The sequence below is a fragment of the Dendrobates tinctorius genome, unplaced genomic scaffold (genome assembly GCF_039654945.1).
Source record: "Dendrobates tinctorius isolate UK_male_01 unplaced genomic scaffold, ASM3965494v1 ptg000022l, whole genome shotgun sequence".
In the NCBI taxonomy this organism is placed as follows: Eukaryota; Metazoa; Chordata; class Amphibia; order Anura; family Dendrobatidae; genus Dendrobates; species Dendrobates tinctorius.
Window position 1 is genome coordinate 24,824,751 of NW_027361690.1, and position 20,148 is coordinate 24,844,898.

General features: G+C 42.6%; 1 protein-coding gene across 2 annotated transcripts in view; it reads left to right on the top strand.

The window, feature by feature from the left end:
- Positions 1-8,118: 8,118 nt before the first annotated feature.
- Positions 8,119-20,148, top strand: part of HDC (histidine decarboxylase) — a 36,744-nt gene continuing 24,714 nt past the window's right edge. Inside the window, exons 1-5 of one of the 2 annotated variants that reach the window (XM_073568367.1) lie at positions 8,119-8,154; positions 8,980-9,152; positions 10,482-10,595; positions 13,884-14,006; positions 19,902-20,036. In XM_073568367.1, coding sequence (XP_073424468.1) covers positions 8,127-8,154; positions 8,980-9,152; positions 10,482-10,595; positions 13,884-14,006; positions 19,902-20,036 — 573 coding nt within the window. In that variant the 5' untranslated portion in view covers positions 8,119-8,126. The remainder of the gene's footprint in view (positions 8,155-8,979; positions 9,153-10,481; positions 10,596-13,883; positions 14,007-19,901; positions 20,037-20,148) is intronic. The other variant, XM_073568366.1, reaches the window with a different exon arrangement.

Here is a 20,148-nt window from a genome sequence, read left to right on the forward strand (position 1 = left end):
CTTAATAGGACAGTGAATAACAGTTGATGTTACATTTCCTTTCTGAGAGAAAACAGATGCAAAATAGGAATTTAAAAGTTCAGCCTTCTCAACATCCTGTCTTACCATTTCATCATTTTCATCCTGTAAAAATCCTATAGCATCTTTGACTTTTCTTTTACTTTTGACATATCCGCAAAATCCTTTAATATTGCTTTTGACATCTCTTGCAAGCCTCAATTCATTTTCAGCTTTAGCTAATCTGATTTGTGCCCTGCAGGTTCTGCAGACAGCATTATATTCTTCTTTAGATATGCCTCCCTCTTTCCATTTTATAAACATTTTTTTCTTCCTTTTTAGCATGTGCTTAAGTTCTGTGTTCATCCATCCTGGTTTCCTTAAATGCTTCCTATTCTTCCCTCTTTTCGGAATTGTTAACAACTGTGCTTTGAGAATTTCATTTTTCAAGATTTCCCATCCTTCCTGGACATTTTTGTCTTTAAGGATATCCAGCCATTGGATCCCTCCAATTCTCTTTCTGAATCCCTTAAAATCTGCCTTTCTGAAATCTAACCTTGACGTCTGAGTCTTCACAGGTCTTCCGCCTCTAGTTATCCAAAATTCTAAAATAGCATGGTCGCTACCTCCTAGGGTCCCAGCCACGTTTACCTCCTCAACCATTTCCTCCCTGTTTATAAGGATTAGATCCAAGGTAGCAGTTCCCCTTGTTTTCTCCCTTACCTTTTGGAAGATAAAGTTGTCAGCAAGAGAGGATAAGAATTTCCTTGACCTGTTAGTTTTGCCTGAGAGAGATTCCCAACAAATGTCTGGATAGTTGAAATCTCCCATGACAACTATGTCATATTTTTTGGAGAACTTGGCCATTTGATGCATAAAGAGTTCATCCATATCTTCAGCTTGCACAGGCGGCCTGTAGTAAATGCCTACAATGGTGTCCTTTCCATTGTTCTGTCCTTGTATTCTTACCCAAACAGTTTCCACAGAACTCCCAGTCTCTGAAGCTTCAATCTCTGTGCAGATATACGCGTTTCTAACATACAATGCGACACCCCCTCCTCGTTTATCAAGTCTGTTTCTTGCAAATAAGTTGTATCCTTCTAGTCTTGTATTCCAATCATGTGTATTGTCCCACCAAGTTTCAGTGATTCCAATGACATCATATTTCTTTTACTGTGTTAGTAGTTCCAATTCTCCTTGTTTGTTGCCCATGCTTTGTGCATTAGTATAGAAACATTTTAGTTTGTGATTGGTTTCTCTTTCTCCAATATTTTTATTAATTAGATTCTTTCGTCTTTGTTCTTCCTTTCCACTTCTAATAGCAGAGTTCTCAATAGCATTTGTCAGGTGTATGGCTTTTTCTGGTCTTTTGCTTCCCTTCCCATGTTGTTCTAGTTTAAAGCTCTCCTTACAAGTGTAGCAAGGCGACTTCCAAATACATGCTTTCCAGTCTTCGTAAGGTGCACCCCATCTCTAGCAAGTAGTCCATCGTATAAGTAGTTCACTCTGTGATCCAGAAATCCAAATCGTTGCTGACGGCACCATCGACGTAGCCAGTTGTTCACCTGCAGAATCTTATTCCACCTCCTTGTTCCTTGGCCATCCACTGGGAGGATGGAAGAGAAGACCACCTGCGCTCCCAGTTCTTTCACTTTCTTGCCTAAGTCTTCAAAGTCTCTGCAGATGGTTTCCAGGTCGTTTTTTGCTGTGTCATTTGTCCCCACATGTAGTAGCAGGAATGGGTAGTCATCTGTAGGTCTGAAGAGTCCTGATATCCTGTCAGACACATCTTTAATTTTTGCACCTGGAAGACAGCACATTTCTCTTGAAGTTATATCCGGTCTGCAGATAGCGGCCTCTGTTCCTCTCAACAGGGAATCCCCCATGACCACCACTCTCCGTTTCTTCTTCACAACATTTTTCTTTCTCCATCCAGGAGGACTCTGAAGGCGTACAAGGTTGCTGTTTGTTGGCAAAGTCTTATCCTGATGTATTTCTTCATCGTTTTCCTGCGTGAGAGCCTGGTACTGGTTTCTGAGCAGTATGGGTGCTGACTGCCTCCTGATCCTCCTGCTTCTCTGGGTCACATGTCTCCATTCCTCTGTTTCTTCAGGTGCACTTCGAATTTCTTCTCTTTCTGTAACATGAAGAGATAATTCTGCTCTGTCCAAGAACTCTTCACCTTCCTTAATGATCTTCAACGTAGCTAACCTCTCTTCGAGATTTTGCAACTTTTCCTCCAACAGGGACACAAGCTTGCATTTGTGGCATGTGAAGTTTGGCTTTTCCACTGGTAAATCTGTGAACATGTAGCAAGAAATGCAGCTCACCAAATGGCTCCTGGCCTCTTCCATCTTGAGATTTCTTAAAAACGATGAAAGATGAGCCAAAATTCCGGTTTTTCCGATTTCCTCTTTTCAGCTGCAACGGCCAAAACCCAGTGATCGTTGAGCTCGCGGAGACTCTTCACGTATCCCAGAAGGCACTGGGAATATGCAAATGATCTCCTCAAGACTCTTCCCCTGGTTATATGCTCCCCCCGAGGTCCAACTTAGAGAACCACCTGGCCCCAGTCAATTGATTGTACAAATCAGGTATAAGTGGGAGGGGGTAAGTGTTCCTTACAGTGATCTTATTCAATTATCGAAAATCGAGGCATGGGCGTAAACTACCATCCTTTTTTTTAACAAAAAAGAACCCCACCGCCATGGGAGAAACAGAAGGGCGAATGTGCCCCTTACGAAGGCTTTCGGAGATATACTCCTTCATAGCTGCCTGCTCAGGGCCAGAGAAGTTGTACAAACGGGTCTTGGGCAATTTGGCACCAGGAACGAGATCAACAGCACAATTGAATGGGCAGTGTGGTGATAGAATCTCAGCCTCTTTTTCAGAGAACACATCCTCAAACCCTTCAGGTACTCTGTAATACCCTAGCAAAGAGAAAAAAGATGAACGGCAAACTAGGGCACTCAAATCACCACATTAACAGACAGAGCTATTTATCTGAAGTATTGCGGTATATATTTCAGTCAAATAACGGAGGTGCTTGCATGAAAAAACATGAATATTTCCTGGACCCGTAGAAGCGAGTAATCGCGAAACGGCCGTTGTCCGGCACCTCCCTCCCCTAGCATTCCTCTATACGTCCTGCATGTCCACATATCCATTGATGGAATTTATGTGAAATAAAGACGCACAGTTTTTCAGCCATTGGTGAGTGCTGCATATTTCTTCTTTTTTGCTACACTCTGTAATACCCTCCAGACTGATGGATGACACAGATACATTAACAATACATCTCTTAGAACAATTCGGACCCCAATTAGCAATATTCCGAGCTTCCTAGTCAATGACCGGGTTATGTACTCGTAACCAGGGAAACCCCAATACCAATCCCACTAACAGATTGTCCAGAACAAATCACGTAATACGTTCTTGATGATGGGACCCCCCCTGTAGAAAGAGGAGTTTTAAGAATGGCCACAATATTGATGGGGGTTCCCAACCTGACTGTCCCTAACTTACATTTGGCCACCAAATCAGAGTCAATCAGGTTCAGCAATGACCCACAGTCCACAAAAGCTGAAGTGCGAGTATAACAGTTTTCAAGTTCCACTTCCAATTGTAATTTTAACAGTGAGGAAAAAGGTACCTGAGAGTCTGGGCAACCTCCTTGATAGTTACCCAGACTTAGGCATTTCCACGCACCTTGGGAATCGGAGGACAGGAAGGACAGTAGAAGCTGAGTCTGCCTTCCCATCGTCGTCTCCTCTCTTTCTTTGAAGGTGGTTGCCACCACCTCCATGGGCTTGGAATGTGGCGTAACATCGGAATTGCTCAGAAGAAGAGGAACTTCCTGCTGCATTACACCCCTCTCCCGTAGTCTACGATCCATCCGGATGGCCTGAGTCATAGCCTCCTCCAAGGAACTAGGTGGCGGATGGAGAGCCAGAGCGTCCTTAAGATGATCAGACAGTCCCCTCCGGAACTGACACCTGAGCGCGGAGTCATTCCAGAACACCTCAGGGGACCATTGTCTGAACTCCAAGCAATACCACTTGGCTGAGAGCTTTCTCTGAACAAGACCCACGATAGTGTCCTCTGCCAACTTGACACGGTCCGGTTCGTCATAGATAAGTCCTAGCAGTAGCAGTAGGGGGGCAGCGAGAAAGACCAAGATTGGGGAGAAGATTGGGGACCCTCCTTGAGTAAGGAAATAATTATCCCCACCCGCTGACTCTCATCCCCAGATCGAGGACTAAGTGAGAAAGTGAAAATAATCTACAACTCTACCTGAATGTATGAAACTTGTCTTTCTCCCAGAAAAGGTGTCAGGAAGCTTAACCGAGGGTTTGGGAGAGTGCAAAGTGACATCTACAGAATCACCAGGCTGACCAACAGTATGAGGGATGGTACCCTGCACAGTCTTAACAGTCTCCATCAACTCTTTTTGTAATTGAGTTTGAGACGTGGCCAAGGCTCTATGTTCCACCGATAATTCTCGCATCATTTGTGTCAAACTGGACACCTGATCCACCAGGTTACAAAGCGGGTCCATGACCATAGACAAAAAAAAATGAAAAATCCCCTTTAAATGTTGGGTCAGTTATAATGTAATGATAGTAATGATACTGCAGTGTAGTATAGCACAATCTCCACCAGGGGGAGCTGGTGAGGGAGGAACTCACAGCGTAGCACCACAGTGCGGCAGCACAGGTGCCACTAGGTGGCGAGAGTGTGGCCAGACGAGCAGGGTCAGCAACAGTCAGGAAACACAGTACCAGAGGGAAACACAATACACTTGGTCAAGTACAAGCCAGAGAAGTCAGAACCAACCGGGAACAGAGATATCGGAGACATAAGACAGTCAGACTGGTCAGAGGGCAAGCCAGGTCACATACCAAGACGTCAAAGCACGGGGAGCAAACACTAAGACAAGTGGGGTAGCTAGAGTAAATGGGCAGAGGACAAACCAGGGTGTAACGGGGTCAGCTTCTCAAGCCTGGGGCAGGAACTATAAATGAAGCTGCCTGCCAGCCGCAGCAGCCTGAAATTGCAACACAGATCCCAAAACAAGGCAGAGAAAGCTAACCCTTGCATGACCAGACCGGAGAGAAAAATACAAGAACCAAACCCCGGCCTGGATCATGACAGTACAATTCTAGATTAATAATATTCCCAATTTTGGACAGTTTCCTCACAATCTTATCCCCTGTTTTTAATCATTTATGGACACGTTCAGATTTCTCTGTGAAAAGGTGACCACTTTAAGTTCATTTCTGATTGAAAGAAAGAATATATTTCTAGATATTTTTAGACTGTGAGTAAGATTAAAGGAAATGTGATTTATAGTCATTGCAGATACTGCATCATGGGCAGAGATACAAGCATCATGCCATCCTTTCTCGTGTCAGTATATAAATACCATGCACCATTGATAGATTTTGTGCTTGCTTCCTTCGTTTGGTGCTTTGGTTTTCTTGGATCTCAATTCATTCCTTTCTGGGATTAGGTATTGCAAAATTGGAAGGACCTACAAGTGGGCACCCCTATTACCTCCTACTACATTCACTACGTAGACCTAAAAATTGGAAGCGGGTATCTCAGTCTTTGATCTTTGATTATCTCTAGATTTGTAGGCTCAGATTACTTGCAGTTATCTAGTGTATCGAAATTTGTTACGTACCAGCAGAAGCACTTCAAATTAAGTCTCAACAGAGCAAGAAACTGTACCAAGAAAGAAAACAGCATGGATAAAAAGAGCAGATATCCACAAGTAAAGTTGCCCATTCACCTGAGATAGCTGTCGACTGCCTACTTTAGGCATGAAGGAGTGTCTATATGTTCTCTATGGTAAGAAAGGAGTAAGTGTCTACCTGATAACTATGGCAGTGGCTTATCTACCAGGAGAATGGAAAGATGGGACATTTTAATTCAAACTGCTCGATCTTGTATGGGGGCCAGTTGGGGAACCCCATACATATTAGACTCAGAAATTTAATCTAATGTGTACAACCTGTGATTATAATGTTGTAATGTATGTTTGTGGGTTATGGTGGAAATTTGAACCAATGTGGTAATCTGCTACTGGGATTGCAGTGGACAGGTAGAAAAATGAAGGTCTACTGATATATCACAACTTTTTTTCAGCTTTGCATATTATTATTTCCTTTTATTTCATTAATACTCTCACAATGGGCAGCTACTAATAGAATGATATTTAAAAGGGAGAAATGCAAGATTCCACATCTGGGCAAGAAGAATGAAAATTACATCTACAGAATGGGAGGAATAGAACTAAGCAACAGCAAAGACTTGGGTATACTAATAGATCACAGACTGCACATGAGTCAGCAGTGTGATGCAGCAGCAAAAAAGACAAATGCTGTTCTAGAATGTACTAAGAAAAGCATAGAGTCTAGATCACGCGAAGTAATTACCCCCTCTACTCCTCCTTGGTCAGGCCTCATCTTGAATACTGTGTCCAGTTCTGGGCACCACATTTAAAAAAAGACAATGAAAACATGGAGCAAGCTCAGAGAAGAGCTATAAGGATGGTGAGCAGACTGCAAAGTATGTCCTACAAGGAACGGTTAAAGGATCTGGGAATGTTTAGCTGGCAAAAAAGAAGGCCAAGAGGAGCCTTAATAGCCATCTACAAATATCTGAAGGGCTGTCACAGTGTAGAGGTATCATCCTTATTCTCATTTGCACATGGAAACACAGGAAGCAATGGAATTAAATTGAAAGGGAGAAGATACAGATTCGGTATTATAAAAAACTTTTTGACAGTGAGGGTGATCAATGAGTGGAACAGGTTGCCACGAGAGATGGTGGTGAATTCTCCTTCAATGGAAGTCTTCAAGCAGAGTCTGGACAGACATCTGTCTGAGATGGTTTAGTGAATCCTGCATTGAGCAGGGGGTTGGACACAATGACCCTAGAGGTCCCTTCCAACTCTAACATTCAATAACCTTGTGATTCTATTATTGACAGAGAAAACACCTACAGAAAAATGAAGTACTGAGCCCAATTAAAATTAATAATTTTTATGAATAATAATATTTAAAAAAATCAATCAATGAAACTGGAAAAAAATAAGGAGATGCAAAACAAGAATGGCTGTCAGTGTGATACCCTACAGGTCCAAAAATAAATCCAAATACACAAATAAGAAAGATCCCATTATCAAAGATATAATCAATCAAACACATCAATGATAGAAAAAATAAATAAATAAATTGCTTTCTATTTAAAAAACAAAATTATTGTCAAGTGACACGGAACATGATCAATACATATAGTGCATGTGCAGACCATGACTAAATGGGAATTCTATAATGGTGCTAGAATTATATCCATGAGTATGCAGACAAAAATTATAAAAAATAATGATTTAATTAATGGCCTCAGTGAGCCTATAAGGTGCAAGTGCTGTGCAGATAAGCTACTGCCATAGATTTAAGAGAAACAATTCATCAATTCATCATGATGTCTGCCAAAAAAAAGTGTAAAGTGCATACATGCACAAACCTGAATGGGTGTTAACAGGAGGACAGCCAGGCACCCCGACGCGCGTTTCGAATGTTGCTTCTTCAATAGGGGAAAGCTGTGTGTATTGACAGAGATATATCAATACTATCCACACCTTGACCAAGCATAATTTACTGTTATTTATATTTGTAGCACACAAGTAATTCATACAATCATCTACCTTGTGTATTCTATGGACCATCTTGTAATTTCACTGTCTTTGTTTGTGCTGTCAGCCTTAATTCATATTTAACTATGTTCACAGCAGGTGATTTCAGAAGAGAGTGGGTAAAAACAGCAGTCCTCAACTCTCCTGTGAGCAGATTATGAATGGGGCTGACTGTGTAGATACAGCTGAAGACATCAAAGATAACAGGCAAAGCAAACAATGCTCAAGAGTTTCTTTTATTTCCAATCAACATGATGATGGAGTGGAATCTGAACTGAAACAAGATAAAGTGATTACATAGTCATACCATGACGTATGGCTGCACGTATGGCTGCGAGATAACTGGGGTATATATTCCGAGACTTGAGAGGGAGAGACAGACAACGGTTTCTGCAACACGGTCTCACAACTTTTTATATACTCTGCCATGGAATCAGAAGAATATAGAAAAAGAGGTATATTTTCCAGAATTCTATCTATCTATCTATCTATCTATCTATCTAATAGCTATCTATTATCTATCTAATATCTATCTATCTATCATCTATCTAATATCTATCTATCTATCTATCTATCTATCTATCTATCTAATATCTATAATATCTATCTATCTATCTATCTATCTAATATCTATCTATCTATCTAATAGCTATCTATCTATCTATCTATCTAATAGCTATCTATCATCTATCTAATATCTATCTATCCATCTATCAAAATATCTATCTATCAAATTATCTATCTATCTAATATCTATCTATCTATCTAATAGCTATCTATCTATCTAATAGCTATCTATCATCTATCTAATATCTATCCATCTATCAAATTATCTATCTATCTATCTATCTATCTATCTAATATCTATAATATCTATATCTAACTGTCTATCTATCTAATATCTATCTATCTATCTATCTATCTATCTAATAGCTATCTATCGATCTAATATCTATCTATCTATTATCTATCTATGTATCTATCTAGCTATATATCTAGCTATGTCTTTTTAAACTGAATGTCGTGTCCTATTGTTTTGTGTCACTCTGTATTCCTTGAATATTTGTGCAAATACATTTTACGTATTAATTATACAACATTAGCAATATGACTTGAGTTCAATACTTGTTACAATTTGTTAGAATGTGACTATGACATGGTATTTGGTGCTCTCAGATATATCTATGTGAATCACGGGTGTGTATGTACAGGAATACACTTTATCTCTGGGGATTCTTCACATCTTTTGATTTCCATGATCTTGTTCTTTTTGTGTCCAGGTAAAGAGCTGGTGGATTATATCTGCCAGTATCTGAGCACGGTAAGAGAAAGGCGGGTAAATCCGGATGTACAGCCTGGATACATGAAAGCCCTGCTACCCGACAGTGCTCCGGTGGAATCGGAGAGTTGGGATAATATATTCAAAGACATAGAGGACATCATCATGCCTGGGGTAAATTGCTTTCTACCATTGATATGATGGCTCCAAGAGATAGATAAAACCTGTCCATTAAAGTCTAATTCCACTGAAAATTGGAATCACAGGATGAAAGGGGTTTAGAGAACTATATATTCATGACCGGTTCTTAGGTTAGGTGTGAGATTTCAGCTGCAGTCCCCGAGAATGGTCATGGCACAGGGCAGGGAGCTGTGCTTGCTTCATACACCATGTAAACCCGACCGCAACAGGAGCTGAAACAGCTGAACTATGGCGGTGTTGGGTGTTGGACGTCTCCAATCTGACATTAGTGGCCCATTTCCATGCACTTTAAAGCAAAGTTGGCCAAACCCTAAAAGGAGATGATAAAAGTTATCATTTCAAAGCCTGATCCTTTTGGTCTCATGGAAGATAAGTTGTTGTAGAGGTGACTGACAGCAGCTGTCTCCTCTCTCCCTGTTGAGTACAGATGGACGCTCAGATGAGCACTCATTTCTATGGGGGACTAGGGAGAGAGAGAGCTGTCTGCCAAACCAATAGTAGGCTGACAGTTATGTGAATTGCTAGCTTATTGATTGGTCATCCATTTTTTAAGTTCTAGACAACCCCTTAAAGAGAAGTTTAAGGTATTCATGGTGGTCCACGATGTTGCGATTGGTTCTATCATGTGACGTGTTCTTACACAGATTACAGAGATCACTCATCCAGTAACGAGATACCCAGTGCATATGGTTTATTGGTGCAGACAAAGTAGGAAAATAATATAGGACAGAAATGAAAAGGAGTACTTTATCTCTATATCTATCTATTATCTATCTATCTATCTATCTATCTATCTATCTATCTATCTATCTATCTATCATCTATCTATCTATTATCTATCTATTGAAAAAAATGGAAAAACACAATACCAATAAGCATGTGCTCAGGCCTCCTCAGCAAAGCATCCAATACTTGAACCAATCCAAATAAAAAAGTAAAAAGGAAGGCAGCACTCCATAGACTTTTAAGGTGAGAAAATGTTGACTTTATTCAGGCCCGCATGCCATGGTGAGTGGCGATGTTTTTTGAAAAAGGCTCAGTGTGAGCCGAAATGTCGCCATGATATGTGGGTCTGAATAAAATCCACATTTTCTCACCTTAAAAGTCTATGGAGTGCTGTCTTCCGTTTTACTTTTTTATCTATCTATCTATCTATCTATCTATCTATCTATCTATCTATCTATCTATCTATCTATCTATCTATCTATCTCTGTCTCTCTCTATCTTTCCCAAGTCCAGTTTTCAATGGTAGTTTAACAAGTAATCCAATATTTTCCACTTGTGTCCTTTGTGTTCCTGCAGGTTGTCCATTGGCAGAGCCCCCATATGCATGCGTACTTTCCGGCACTGACATCATGGCCTTCCTTACTCGGAGATATGCTCGCAGATGCTATAAACTGCCTAGGATTCACATGGGTATGTTATACGACTATAGGTGTCTGGCAGCATGACCCGTAGAGGTTATGTAATTCTTTGATGCCATCATGATACAATATTAGAAAAGTGATGTGTTGTTAATATTGTATACAATGATGATAAGAATATTAGCACTATGAATGGGGAAAAGAAAAAACTGCACCTATTGATCAAAAACTCTTCTCCATAACACATATAACAAATATGGGTCTTTTTTTTTCGGACAGTGTAGCTGGTATATTGACTTCATTTCTATATTGCAGCTAACACTTGTTGTATAGTCAACAAATGTAAAATGTCGTGTTTTCTCATGTTTCATCTCCACTATCATTACCCCATTGCTAGTTTGCTATGGGCATTTTGCTTTTACTTTGTGCAGTGGAAATAACAATCTCCTTGTGCTTAATGGGAATCTTTAAGATGCATGTCAGAAGCTGTTGCTGGGTCTTATAATGGGCAGAGTCTGTTCCATTCATTTGAATTGGCTTGCAGAAATCCGTGCAGAGAATGCAAACAACCACTTTAAATATATTAAATTGATTGATCCTGACACATGTGAATATTTCTTTATGGTTTCGTTCACACACGTAGAAAATTTGTTCAAAAAAATGTATGTGAATTTGCCCCTAATAGAACCCCAGGGGCATACGGATAGGACATAGGTTTTGCTCATCTTTCCACAACTATAGAACTGTACCATTGCCAACAACAGTTCTGATGACAAAAAAGTGCTTGAAAGCTTCAACCAGGTGGCTGGAAGGCGCACTGGTCATAATAAAGTATTCCCTAGAAATGTATCCATAGCATTGGCAACTATGTTTAACACAATAATATAAAGTGCACCCCAGCTCATTAACAGGCTTTACTTATATCAGGTACTCAAGAGTTTACATTAAAAATAGTTAAATCTTTATAAATCTGCTAACTTGCTTGCTGATGGTTTCCATACAGTAACAGAAGCCTTTTTGTGTTCTGCATTAAGTAAACATTTAGGCTAATAATGAAAATATATTAAAAAAATGTTAGTTTTACATTTGTTGATTATATGCCCAAAGTAATGACAAAGGGAGTGTTGGCCAGTACATATAGCCTTGATTGAAATTTGATTCTCACCCTCACTAGTCTAAATAGATCTAATAACCAGATTTTAGGCCTATGATATGTTATGTCGTTGCACTGTCTCTTCTGATCCGTGTATCTTTATGACTTTATGATACTGCTATTTGTCAAGGGATGATTCCCTTGTTTTTCAGGCTAAAATGTTGCTAGCCTTTTACTATATGTTTTGTTATGTATGTTCTGTTTTGAGTTCTCCTTCCCCTTTCCTTCCCTCTTTCCTCGTTCCTTCCCCCCCTCCCTGCCCTTCCTTCTCCGTCCCTCCCTACACTTTAAATTTAAAAACCCTAAAAACCCAATAAACTGTTGGAAAAGAAATTTGATTCTCAAAGTAATGAGCTCCAGAACTGATGCTGCTCAGTAACATTGTTTAAAAAGGACAAATCTGCTCCCCTGACATGTCTGTCTTAGCAAATATAATATTTCTGATGACTAAAGGCCCCTTTACATTTAGCGATGCACCAGCGATCCCGACAGCGATACGACCCGGTGAGGATCGCTGGTGCATCGCTAAATGGTCGCTAGTGAGCTGCCTCACAGGCAGATCTCACAGCGACGTAGCAGCGGTCGTTACTTACCTTTCAGACGTGGCGATGATGACGTCCTCCCACCCGCGTCCACGCGTCGCTCGTCAGCGTCAGCAGGAAGTCCAGTAGGAAGCCACCGACGAGAAATGGACGTGGACGATCTCGCGCGATCAGCGAAAGCCAGCGGGGGAGTCGGTCGGAGGTAAGTATCACACATAGCGATATCGCTAGCAATATCACTGCTGCGTCACAAAATCGGTGACGCTTTAGCGATATTGCTAGCAATAACACTATGTGTAAAGCACCCTTTAGCATTTCAGGAAGATAGTTTTTAGAAAACTACATAGTATTTTTCCCCTGCTATTCCTCTGGGAAATGTATGAATAAGCTGACAAATGGGTGTTACCATTCAACTTAAATATGCAAATCGCCTCTTCAGAGAGGATGAGGACTAGAACTCTAGCGCCACCTATTGGAAGTATCAATCCTAAAAGTCATTATTGTCCCTTTAATGAGCCTTGTCACATGAATTAGGATAAAAGCCAAACCAGAATCTCAATTTGTAGACACAGTGTTTCGGGGGTATTGCCCTTCATCAGTGAGAAGTATGAGATCTGATTTGGCTAGGTGAGAATCTTCAGATTGGGATCTAATGGGTAACTTTTCTCCTTGTAGAGCATGCCAAGCCTGGCATGTCAGAGTGAGGAGACTTATATATCCTCTGGGAAATTAAATATGGCAAACCGCGTTAAAGGGCTCAACATTGACTTTTTGGATTGCTACTTCCAATGGGTGGCACTAGAGTTCTAGTCCTCTACTTCTCTGAAGAGGCAATTTGCATGTTTAATTTCCCAGAAAAGCATGCATAGCGAAAAAGTCTCCTCACTCTGACATGCCAGGCCTGGCTTGTCACTCTCCACAAGGGGAAACGTTACCCCTTAAATACCATTCCACTTGTCACAAGAGAGTGATTCCCTAGAAGGTTTGACAATTTGAGTGGCTGATCGGACAGTATTTGTGTGTGTAGAATCAAACACAATTGACAAGAGAAATAGTAACACAAAGTTGTCAATTTATTCAGAAATTTACAAAAGGCATAAGAGAGTAACAACAAAGAAGAGTTACTAACCACACATTCAGTACACCTGACCCGTCCTCTTTAAAGGGATATTCTCAAGTTTGAAGCTTCCCGTGTGAATGAAGTAGAGGTGGGTGGTATTTGGCACTCTCAATGGAGCAGCAGTGCGCATGATCGACCTCCTCTATATTCACACAGGGCTTTTCAGAGGCCTGATTCTCGAAATTGGTGGCGTCACAGCAGTAAGACCCCAGCAATCAGGAACTTATCCCTTATCCCATGGATAGGGCTTCGCTTTCAAGCTTTAACTATATATTTTTACACAGGCGGCTATGGATAAGTAGATATTCATGGTCGGTCCTGTAATCAATTTATAATAGCAGTATAATTTTTTAGAGTGGGTATGTGAGCGTTACCTTCAGAGAACAGCTTATAAAGAGCTATTTTTACAAAACGTTAATTAATAAATGAACAACACTGAAATATGGAAGTAATGCAGAGGACTGGTCATCTACAAGTCTGATCTGTTTGTTCTGATGTCCTTTTCCCTTGCATGGCTCTAATAAGGCTTCCAGCCCTGCATGTACTGAGCTAGAGATGAATGTCATGGATTGGTTGGCTAAAATGCTGGGCCTTCCTTCTCATTTTCTTCATCATTACCCACAGAGCAAAGGCGGAGGAGTGCTGCAGGTAAGGTACCAGATGTAATTGTGTCGTATCATTAGAATGTGTATTCGTGACTGTAATATTGCACAAAGTAAGTATTGAATATATATATATTTATTACTATACCCTAAGATTATTGCTCAATAAATGAGCAAATTCATGTGTGAATAAACTTACAATAATTAGCGGAAGTGCTCCATGTATGAGGCAGTGGCCTTCCCCAACTTCTGGAGGCCTCATTAAACGTTTATGTCACCATCCTGTACTTTGCCTTGTGCTGCTGCAGATCAGCAGTGCTCAGTCGTGTTGTGTTTCGCCGCACAGACATACTTTTCATGGTCACAACCACAAACCACAGGACAGAACAAGAAATTTGCTTGCAGTAACTATAAATTGGCAGCTCCCAGGTCGTTCTTCCCTGACAGCACTGTGGACATTACTATGTCAAATGTCATTACACCTCGAGTGGTGCACATAAAGTAACCAGAGAATGCAGGCTGGTGGCTGACATCTGAGCCTGCCTAGCATGCAACTCAATGTGCACCACTTGTACCTGTTTACTTTAGGGAGCACGGTACTGCTCAGGCAGCATTAAAGGGAATCTGTCAGGAGGTTTTTGCTACCTCGTCTGAGAGCAGCATAATGTAGGAAAAGAGAAGCTAAATTCAACGATCAGGGCCGGCGTTAGGGGCAGGCAGACCAGGCAGCTGCCTAGGGCCCCTGCTCCCCCAGGGGCCTCGAGGTAGCGGTGCATCATGCAGCCACTATGGGGCCCCTGTGAGGCAGGGGGCCCCGCCTGCCCCCAGCGCCGACTCCTCCCTCCATCGCATTGAACTATACCGGCGTCTATGACTCCGGTAGAGTTCACAGCAATGACGGAGGAGAGAACATCAGCTGACGCTCGCTCTCCCATCATTCCCCGCTCTGCCTCTGACACTGCAGGTGCGCGATGACGTCATCGCGCATTCACTGTGTACTAGGCAGAGCAGAAGACAGGAGCCGGGAGCAACGCGGGCACGAAGAGAAGGTGAGGAGTGTTTTTTTTTTAATGTAACAGTGACTGTGGGGCCATTCTCAGGAGGGGGAGATGTGGTATACCATGGGGCACTGGTGTATACAATGGTGCTGTTCTGTGTACCATAATGGGGTTGTGCTGTATACCATGGGGCAGTGCTGTATACCATTATGGGGCAGTGCTGTATACCATCATGGGGCAGTGTTGTATACAATTTGGCTGTGCTGTGTACCATCATGGAGCAGTGCTGTATACAATGGGGCAGTGCTGTACATCATCATGGGGCAGTGCTGTATACAATGGGGCTGCGCTGTGTAGCATCATGAGGCAGTGCTGTATACCATGGGGCAGTGCTGTATACAATGGGGCTGTGCTGTGTACAATGGGGCTGTGCTGTGTACCATCATGGGGCAGTGCTGTGTACAATGGGGCAATGCTGTATACCATGGGGCAGTGCTGTATACAATGGGGCTGTGCTGTGTACAATGGGGCTGTGCTGTGTACCATTATGGGGCAGTGCTGTATACCATGGGGCTGTGCTGTATACCATCATGGGGCAGTGCTGTATACAATGCGACTGTGCTGTGTACAATGGGGCAGTGCTGTATACAATGGGGCAGTGGTGTATACAATGGGGCTGTGCTGTGTACTATCATGGGGAAGTGCTGTGTAGCATCATGGGGCAGTGCTATATGCCATCATGGGGCAGTGCTGTATGCCATGGGGAAGTGCTGTATACCATGGGGCAGTGCTGTATACCATCATGGGGCAGTGCTGTATACCATCATGGGGCAGTGCTGTATACAATGGGGCAGTGCTGTATACAATGGGGCAGTGCTGTGTACAATGGGGCAGTGCTGTGTACCATCATGGGGCAGTGCTGTGTACCATCATGGGGCAGTGCTGTGTACCATCATGGGGCTGTGCTGTATATCATTTGGTGCTGTATACCATGGGGCAGTGCTGTATACCATTTGGGCGCTGTATACCATGGGGCTGTGCTGTATACCATGGGGCAGTGCTGTACACCATTTGGTGCTGCATACCATGGTGCTGTGGTGTATACCAGTGGGGGACTGTGCTGTATACCAATGGGGGGCTGTGCTGTAAACTAATGGGGGGCTATGCTGTATACCATGTGGTGCTGTGCTGTATACCATTTGGGGCTGTATACCAATGGAGGGCTGTGCTGTATACCATGTGGGGCTGTGCTGTATACCATGTGGGGCTGTGCTGTATACCATATGGGGCTGTTCTGTATACCATGTGGAGTTGTGTTATATACCATATGGGGCTCTGTTATTTACCATGTGGGGCTGTTATATACCATGTGGGGTGGTGTTATATACCATGTGGGGCTGTGCTATATACCATGTGGGGCTATGCTATATACTATGTGGCTATGTTATATACCATGGGGGATACATTATACATTATATTCTATGGGGGAGGCTGTGTTATATAATATGGGGGGCTACATTATATTCTATGATGGGGAGGTGGGTTGTATTCTATTCTATTCTGGGCTACATTATATTCTTTTGGGGGGCTGTATTATATTTATTATATTCTATGGGGGTGATCGCATCATACTCTGAGGGGGCTACATTACACTATATGAGTAGGCTACATTGTATTCTATCGGGGGCTGCATTATGTTCTATGGGGGCTAGATTATATTGTATGGAGGCTCTATTATACTTTAAGGGGGCTACATTATATTCTATTGGGGCTGCATTATACTATGAGGAGGGCTACATTGTATTCTATGGAGGGGCTACATTATACTATATAAGGGGCTGCCATATATTCTATGGAGGGGCTGCAGTATACTATATGAGGGGGCTGAATTATATTCTATGGAGGGGTTACATTATATTCTGTGGGGTGGCTACATTATGCCCTAAGGGGTGGCTGCATTATACTGTAAGAGGGGGGCTGCATTATATTCTATGGGGGTTACATTATGTATGGCGGGGCTGCATTATACTCTGTGGGGTGGCTGCATTATATTATACCGAGGACTATGGGGAATACATTATACTATATGAAGAACTATGGGGTGCATTATACTATGGGAAGTGAATTGTACTACATGGATGACTGGCGGTGTATTATACTATATGGAGGACTATGGGGAGTGTATTATACTATATAGAGGACTATGGGGCACATTATATTATATGGAGGACTATGGGGTGTAAACTAGGTGTGCTGCTGATAACATGATACTGTATGGAGACAGATTGATCTGTTAATGATTGTTCTGTCCCCATCATTCTTTCTCAGATGGTGGAAAGAGGCCGGGAAACAAGTGTTGAACAACTTCAATATTGTTGATCACACTCATTTAGCGGCCTGAACTCAGCGCAGGTAACTACAACCGAAATGCTTCTGTGTGATGTGCAATATGTTAGCATTTGGGGCCCCATTTTAAATTTTGCCTAGGGTTCCACTATGCCTAAAACCGGCCCTGTCAATGATGTATCACTTAGTTTACTGGGTGCAGTGGTTGTGACAAAGGGTTTTTAGACATAGCATGTAGCAGAGCTCAGAGATCTAACCCCGCCAACATCGCAGTTTACCCCCACACCGCAGCTAACCTCTCCCGCACCAGTTTATCCCCACACCACAGCTAACCCTGCCCACACCACAATTTACATCCCACACCACAGCTAACCCCACCCACACCACAGTTTACCCTCCACCAGTTTACCCCCCGCACCACAGCCAACCCCCCACACCACAGCTAATCCCGCTCACACCACAGCTAACCCGACACACACCACTGCTAACCCCACCCACACCACAGTTTACCCCTACACCACAGTTATCCCTGCTCACATCACTGCTAACATGGCCCACACCACAGTTTACCCCCCACACCACAGCTAACCCTGGTCACACCACTGCTAACCTCGCCAACACCACAGCTTACCCCCATGCAACAGCTAGCCCTGATCACACCACAGTTAACCCAGCCCAAACCACAGTTTACCCCCAACACCACAGCTAACCTCGTCCAAACCACAGTTTACCCCCACACCACAGCTAACCCTGCTCACACCAAAGCTAACCCCATCCAAACTATAGTTTACCCCCACACCACAACTAACCCTGCTCACACCACAGCTAACCCCCTCACAACAGAGCTAACCCCACCCACACCACAGTTTACACCCACACCACAGCTAATCCCACTCACATCACAGCTATCTCCACCTACACCACAGCTTACCATGCTCACATCACAGCTAACCCGGCCCCAAGTACAGATTACCCCCCCACACCACAGCTAACCCCCCCCCCACACCACAGGTCTCTGTGTGTACATTGGTACATTGTCTATTGAAAGTTAAGGTACTGTCACACTAAGCGATATCGCTAGCAATATCGCTATAACTTGTGACGTTATAGCGATATTGCTAGCGATATCGCTGTGTGTGATACTTAACTACAACCCGCTCCCCCGCTGGTTATCCCTGATCGCACGAGAACGTCCAGTACTGTTTCTCGTTGTCAGCTTCCTGCGGCGCTTCCTGCTGTGAAGACGAGCGATGTATGGAGCCGGGCGGGAGGACGCAGGATCGCCTGGTGTTACAGGTAAGTAGCGACCCCCGTCCCCAGCGATGTCGCTAGTGAGATCTGCCTGTGTGGCAGCTCACTAGCGACCACTTAGCGATGTACCAGCGATCCTGACCGCGTCATATCGCTGGTCGGGGTCGCTGGTACATCGCTAAGTGTGACAGTACCTTAAGTATTGAAGGGGTGGAGTGAGACCACTTGGCAGGAGGCAGCTAGGCCAGGCAGTGATAACGTCCTGGTGATATAACATTCACTGTATGAAAACAACAGCACACAGCCTAATAAGTCATATAATGCTGAAATCAGGGCCACAGCCCCTACGTCATGCTGCCCTACGTCATAGAACTACAACCCATTTAGGTTGTAGTATTTTTAAGAGGTGGGGATTCAGGCTGCTTTTAAATGTTTGGGTGTGAGAAAGCATCTAATAAGTTGGAGAAGATTGATGGCAGAAGGTGGTGATATACACACTGGAAAACTGGATAGTCCAGGGATAACATCATTGGTTTTCCAGAAGTAAAAATAGACAAGCTAGTGACCAATTGACGGTTCAGCGTTTGCACAAGAATTTCTGATTAAAACATAATTTATGGACAAAATAATCTTTTATTAATTAAATACATGTAGAGTAATTTGCACACACACTGCACTAATTGTATTTGTCACTGACATCTATATATCTACCTATTCTATGTGTATTTACTGTATGTAATCCATCTCTTCTATCCTGTTGGCTCCTGCAGTGATTTTACAGAACACGGCAGATGAATTGCCGGCTTTTCTATCTATGCAATTTCTATCTATGAATTGCCGGCTTTTCTATCTATGCAATATAAATACATATATATGTGTGTGTCACTGACATCTATCTATGTATGTATTCTATGTGTACTGTATATACCTATTCTATCTATTCTTTTCCAACCTGTCAGTGTGATATTACTGTATGTGGCACATGAATTGCTGGTTTTTCAAAGGACACCGGTGCGTAAAAATCGGACAGCACTTGCATGGTCTAAGTGCTGTGCAATTTTTTTTCTCGCACCCATACGCTTACATTGGCGAGTGTCCGCCGAGTCACGGTGACAATTGCAGCATGCTGTGATTTTACATGCACACTGAATACGCCCGAGAAAATAAATGGTGATGTGAGCTGCCCATAGATTAACACTGGGCTGAGTGCTATGCAATGTTTTCTCACATAGTGTTCATCCATACTCTACGGTAGTGTGACTCCGGCCTAATAACCCACATATAAATCTCGATAACCATGTCTATCTCTTTACTATTACATTAAATACACTGCTTTACAATCGCAGAGTACTGTGAGCGAGTCTACACTGATTGCCTTACTGGCTGCTAGGAAGGACAAAATCCTGGATATGAAAACCTCGGAACCTGATTCAGATGATTCCAGCCTGAATTCTCGTCTCATTGCCTATGCTTCAAATCAGGTGAGCCGGTTATCTGCATATACTGTATTACCCAAATCATTTGCATATTTCACTCATTTACTGTACATTTGAAGGCTTATTTCTGATGCAGGTTTTGGCATGCCATGTGCTA